The 6,352-nt window shown below is 51.9% G+C and overlaps 1 protein-coding gene across 2 annotated transcripts in view; it reads left to right on the forward strand.

Moving 5' to 3' along the window:
• KMT5B (lysine methyltransferase 5B) overlaps positions 1-1,848 on the forward strand; it is a 61,017-nt gene extending 59,169 nt beyond the window's left edge. For both annotated transcript variants that reach the window (XM_058662716.1, XM_058662717.1), the window contains exon 11: positions 349-1,848. In XM_058662716.1, the coding sequence (XP_058518699.1) occupies positions 349-1,829 (1,481 nt within the window). In that variant the 3' untranslated portion in view covers positions 1,830-1,848. The remainder of the gene's footprint in view (positions 1-348) is intronic.
• Positions 1,849-6,352: the final 4,504 nt, after the last annotated feature.

The raw sequence follows: 6,352 nt of genomic DNA on the forward strand, positions 1-6,352 counted from the left end.
TTTACAAACATAATTAAGAGATTTTTTTTTAAGAGAAGTTGGTAAAGAAAAAAAGATGGTTTTGACTTGACTTGGCTCAGTTCTTCTGTGGGAACACAGTAGAGCAGGAGGAGGAGTGCTTGGTGAGACTGGCCCCCAGGGGCTGGAGAGACGCCTCCGACGGCGCAGGCCCTGGCTGCGCTCGGTCACTGCCCGCGAGGACAGAGTGCTCCGTGTGGCCGAGCCCGGGGCGCAGCCCTCAGGCCCCTGGACATCACTTGTTTTCTGGGTTTGGGCATGGATTGGTTGAGCCTGTTTTGTGTTAGCAGGGCTATTTTTCATTCTTTCTTCCTTTTTTAAACCTTGTAGCTTCTACACGAAAATCTTCAGTTGGTGTAAAAACGAGCAGCAAGAACAGAGCATTGACCAGGCAGTCGGCGTCAAGAATTCCAGCTCCTCCCAGCACTACCTCATCGAAGCTAACTCCCATCAGTGATTCCAGGGTACCAAAGAAACTGAAAAAGCCTGCCAAGCCTTTACTGTCAAAGATCAAATTAAGAAATCACTGCAAGCGGCTGGAGCAGAAGAATACTTCGAGAAAGCTTGAGATGGGCGACCTAGTACTTAAAGAGCCCAAAGTCGTTCTGTATAAAAATTTGCCCATTAAAAAAGAAAAGGAGCCAGAGGGACCAGCAGAGGTGACAGGTGCTGGCGGGTGCATGACCAGGCACGCGGCACGGGAGCACAGACCGAGTCCTGGGAGAGGTGCTGGCGCGCAGGGGGACGGCTCGCCCTGCGCCTACACGACCAGGCGGTCGGTGCGGACGAGGACCAGTCTGAAGGACGCCTCGGACAGCAAGTTGGACCCCAGCCCACTGGACAGCTGTACCAGTGGTGAGGCCAAGCCTCAGACAGACTGTGCCGAGCAGCCAGCAGAGCCACCCGGGGTGCCACCAGAGGAACCGGCTCCTGACGTGGCACCAGAGGGCGAAGCCAGGTATCACGGGAACACCGACAGCCCATCCAAAAGAAAGTCGCGGCAGGGGAAGCTGGTGAAACCGTTGGGAAGTACTGAGGAGTCCCCTCCAGTGCACAGCCCCCCTGAAAACGACAGTGTGCCCCTGACTCCAGTGGAGCCACGGCCCGAGCAGGGCGAGTTCAACGGCCCCGCTGGCGTCCCTGCGAGTCACACGGCCTGTGCCTCCCCACCAGCCAGCTGCCCGGTTGTCACAGCAGATAGCTTCAAAGTCAAAGACAGCTTCAGAACTGCCAAGAGCAAGAAAAGGAGGCGGACCACGCGGTACGACGCACAGCTGGTGCTAGAGGACAGCTCCGGGATCCCCAAGCTGACTCTGCGCCGGCGCCACGACAGCAGCAGCAAGGCGGCCGAGCCGGAGGGCGACGCAGTGAGCGCCTCCAAGCTCAGCATCAAGCTGAGCAAGGACCACGACAAGGACAGCAACCTCTACGTGGCCAAGCTCAACAACGGCTTCAGCTCGGGGTCCGGCAGCAGCTCGACAAAGCTCAAGATCCAGCTAAAGCGGGACGAGGACGGCAAGGGGCCCTACGCCGAGGGGCTGCACGAAAACGGGCTATGCTGCAGCGACCCCCTGTCCCTGCTGGCCCCCCGCATGGAGGTGGACGACTACAGCCAGTACGAGGATGAGAGCGCGGAGGACGACTCCTCCTCCTGCGCCGAGGAAGAGGAGGACGACGAGGATGAGTTCGAGGACGATTTCATCCCTCTGCCGCCAGCCAAGCGCTTGAGGCTGATAGTCGGGAAAGACTCGATAGATATTGACATTTCCTCCAGGAGAAGGGAGGATCAGTCTTTAAGGCTAAACGCGTGAGCTCTTGGTCAGAGCGTGACCAGGGGTAACGACCCTAAAGAGGTAAACATCGCAGCCGCTGGCTCCTGGCCGGCGCTCCGGCCTCCCCTCTGTAACACTGTAGGGATGTGCAGTGGGCCGGCCCTGGCCTGCTGGGAGCTGCGCACACTTTTCAGTACTTTTTCAAAAGCCTTCTATGTGCAATTCTGAATGGGTGGGAAAGCCCCAGTGTAAAATAAAGGCTCAAGCAAAATTGTACAGTGACAGCAACTTTCTGCACAGGACATTGAAAACAATAATGTGGCTACACAATTTTTTAACTTTAAGAGCATCCGCTAACTGTAATATATGACTAAACAGTAACTTAAATCATAGTAGCAGCATAGTAGGATTTCTAGCATATGCTCGGATCACCAGCAGTGACCTTGGCTTCTGGGTTTCTTTGCTCCGTGTTTCCTGGTTGGAGTTTGGTCAGTTTCACACTGTTTGGGGGCCCCTTTGTTAGTGTAGCAAGCCATTGGTTAGAAGTCAAATTGATTTCTTTAAAAACCAAAAAAGAAAAAGAATTGCCCGCAGGACAACTTACTGGACCGCACGTGGCGTGTGCTGGCATGGCGGCATTGGGGATGAGTTTCAGTGCGGCGTATTTATTGCTTGTCATGTAAATTAAAGACCTTGTATTTAACACTTTTCAGTCCTTTTAGATAAAATTGTTCTTGGCAAGAATGATTGGTGCTTATTTTTTCAAAAATTTGCTGTGAACAATGTGACAACAAGCAACATTGACCTAATGAACTACAGCTGTCTTGGTTCTTTGAGTTTTCTGTTGCACTTGTAAAATGCTACAAGGAATATTAAAAAAAATCTATTCACTTTAACTTATAATAGTTTATGAAATAAAACCATGAGTCACAGCTTTTGTTCTGTGGTAACCTATAAAAATGTTTGTCTGAAATTCAATGTAAAGAACTGAAAACAATGTATATGTTGTAAATATTTGTGTGTTGTGAGAAATTTTTGTCATAAGAAATTAAAAAGAACTTACCAGGAAGGTTTTTAAGTTTAGAAATATTCATGCCAATAAAATAGGAAATTATAAATATATATAGTTTTAAGCACTGCATCAGTGGGAGTTCTTTGCTTATGTTAGTTTATTATGAAAATATCAACTTTTTTTTACTGTCTTGTCAGACAAAAAGAAGAGTCAGATTTGTGGGTTTTGGTTTTGTTTGGTTTTTTTTTTTTTTTTTTTTTGAAGCACTTTGAGAAATTTTAAGTAACTTAATGAGCAAATTTTGGCTACTACTTGTGTTCAACACCCAGCTCTCGTGTCTCTGGTTTTATTTTACAAATCCTTGGATAAAGAATTTGGGAACATTAATCTGTAGAGGCAGTTGGACACCAGTGGCTCTCCTGATCGCCTGGACATGCAGGCATGAACTCTGAGGTGGACCGCCTTCATCAGAGACCTTGGCCAGCCGCCCACAGGGCCGTGGGCAGCACCCTGTGGTCCAGCGTTGGAGCTCACTGATGGCTGCTGGCCACCTGGGGAGGGGAACTGTTCTTTAAATGAATTCCTTCAAGCTGGCTGTGTTGGCAGGCTCCAAACAAAGTCTAAGATTCAGAAACATTTTTGCAAGATTGTTCTGCCCCTGTGTGCCCGAAGGAGTGACTTTGCAGCCTCCCTGGCGGTCAAGGTGCAGCCGATTCCTCAGGTATCACTCCGGGACGCGCGGTAGAGGCAGCCCCCCCACACTCAGGCACCCCTTGCCCTGGCTGGAGGTCACCCCCATGAGGGAGGGCAGCCCTGGAGCACTTTACAGGCCAGGCTTTCTGCCTAGAGGTGAGCCCACACCAAGCCGCAGGGCAGCAGGCTGTCCCTCTCCCACAGTGGCCAAGGCCACAGCGGCAGGCTCAGAGACTTAACCCTGAAACTGCTGGGAGAGCAACAAAAGCCGTTTCAGGAATTTTTGAATCTTGAGGAAAAAAAAAATAACCCATTTCCCAATTTTCTCCATTTCTAATATCCGTAACTTATTCATGACGTTTGTTGTAGTGTTACTGTGGCCTCCGTCTTGCAAGGCTGACCTTCCCGTGGTTGCAGAGCAGTGACCTTGGGGGACGAAGCACCGTCTCCGGCCGCGGTGGACACCCTCTAGGGAAACCTCATTTCCGTTCTTAGCGGCAGGGGCCTCGCACCTGTCCGCCATCTGCTGTGTGACTTCCCCGCGCGGACTGTGAAATCCACACTGTTGAGCAGTTTGGAAGAGGTTGGGTTCAATAAAACTTTCTGAGCTTGAGCTTATGCAATGATCAGTAAAGATTTTGACATTGTAAAGAGTTAGTCATGATCATAGAAATAATCTATGTAAAGTATTCAACTTTCAATCATTTTTCAAATTACTGTTTTAAATTGTTTTTGCTGAGTTGTAATACTTTTGAGATACAATGTATTCCTTGTACTGAAAGAATGAAAAAGGACTTTTTGAGCATTTGAGGTAAGTTCTTTAACGTTTCATTAAAAACATTTTTTACAACTATTTTGTACATGCACCTGCAGTATTGAGGTTAATCATTTTAATAAATTCGGAAATTAAATTGATGTGGCCGGTGTACACTGTATGAGAATTAAGGGGCACAGCGGGACTTCCCCGTGAGTTCTCCAAGCTTCACAGGCAGCACCTGATGTCGCCCACCTTGCTAGGAGAGGGCAAGCAAACACTCCCCTCTGTGCGACCTCAGGCTGAAGCCTGGCACCAGGAGCTCCGTCGTGGCAGCAGAGTCTTCAACACTTGGGCCTTAGGTGAGGAAGATTAGGGGATAGAGCAGCGGGGAGTAGAGCCTGTGCTCTGACCTGGCTACCAGCCTCACAAGCCGCCGCATAGCCTGCTCTGCTGCAATGCCAGACCCCAAAAGAGGGTGTGAGTCCAGAAGGCGCATCAGGCTTGGCAGGCAGAGGCAGGCATTTGAATGGCTGGGCTGGAGACAGCGGCCTCACCCCTCCCTGTCTTGTCCTTTGCTTCTATCCGTCGCTAGGTTTACGGGTCCCTCTAGAAGGAAGACAGCTCAGGTGTGAAAAGCAGGCCTGACCACGTCCTGTATCTGTCAGATTCCTGAGTTTCCTTGGGTAGAGGGTAGAATTTGTCTTTGGGGGCAGAACCCACCCTGCTGGGACTGTTGCATTAAGAGGAAGCAGAACTCTACCAACCTACCAGGACGCCGCAGCCATGGTCCGTGAACGGGCAGGTCTGCACCACATCTGTAATGTCTCCCCATTTGCTGTTAGGGCTCTCTGCAAGTGAGCGCTGCAGTCAGGCCTGCGAAAAGCCAGGAGCTCCATCCTGTTCTCCCTCACGTGAGCAGGAACCCAAGGGGGAAGGCCGTTACTTCCCGTCCCTTTGCGCTGGGTCAGAAGCAGAGGAGGGGAGGAACTGCCCCAGGGACTGAGACGGCGACCAGGTGAGCATCCTGAGTGGCTGCCATGAGGTCTGCCCCACCACCTAAGGGACCGAGGCAGTGGGCTTGAGGTCACATGGCTATGGCAGGTGCCAGAGCCAGCCACCGGGCACTCCCAGCCCATAGGCCCAACTCCACCAGAGCAGTTCTGCAAGTCTTGTTCCCGAAGCATTTCCCCAGGATGACCACAGAAATTGCTCCTAGGCAATTCCTAGGGCCTGGGAGAAGTTTGCCTAAGGCTCGCGGTGCAGATAAGTGGGTTTGCCCACACCCACTTGTCAAATACACACAGGGTGCCCGGCAAGTGGAAGAGGGAGCTGCGTGTTGGTACAGCCTGAGACGGCACGACCTCCCTCCCTGTGGCCTCTGCCTGCACAGGGACAGCTGGAGAGGCCAGGCTTCCCTGCTGCCTGGCAACGGCACCCAGCCTCATTGCCCGTGATGGCTTGGCACCATGTAAGTCAAAGGCAGAGAATTAGCCCTGCCAGGGAGAAGTCTTAGGTTGTCCTAAAGATTACAGCTTGTGGCCAGCTGGTGGAGAGGCAGGAAGACACCTGCAAGTCTGCAGCACCACATCCCATATGTGTGTTCAAGTCCCAGCTGCTCCAATTCCAGTGCAGCTCCATGCTTACTGATCTGGGGAAGCAGCCTAGCCCAGTCCTGGAGGGTGATTTCTGCAAGGAGCGTTGAGCCAGTCTAGGAGGTTTGGAAGGAGGGTGGAGCCCAGCCTGGGGTCCTGGTGAGACTGTGTGAGGGTTGCTGGCAGATGGGTGTACCCACTTTACAGGCAATTGTTTGGTTCAGGCATCCGGTCAGTCGCCATCACCTCCTAACATGGCAGTCTCTCCCCTCCAAACCTGTGGAAGATGCTGCTCGCGTACGCCGGCCTGCTTGCAGTGGAGACTCAACACTGGTGTTTAATTCCCTCCTGAACTCAGCTCCAAAGCCCAGAGCCCATTCCTGTCTTCACCTGAGCAAACCAGCCCCAGCCCAGGCCTACCCCTCTGTTCCCTCTCTCCCTCCCTCCCTGGGAGGCAGAGCTGGCAGGGCTAGGATGCTCACTGCACACGCGGGGACAGGGACATTGA

This window comes from Ochotona princeps, chromosome 4 (genome assembly GCF_030435755.1).
Source record: "Ochotona princeps isolate mOchPri1 chromosome 4, mOchPri1.hap1, whole genome shotgun sequence".
Taxonomy (NCBI): domain Eukaryota; kingdom Metazoa; phylum Chordata; class Mammalia; order Lagomorpha; family Ochotonidae; genus Ochotona; species Ochotona princeps.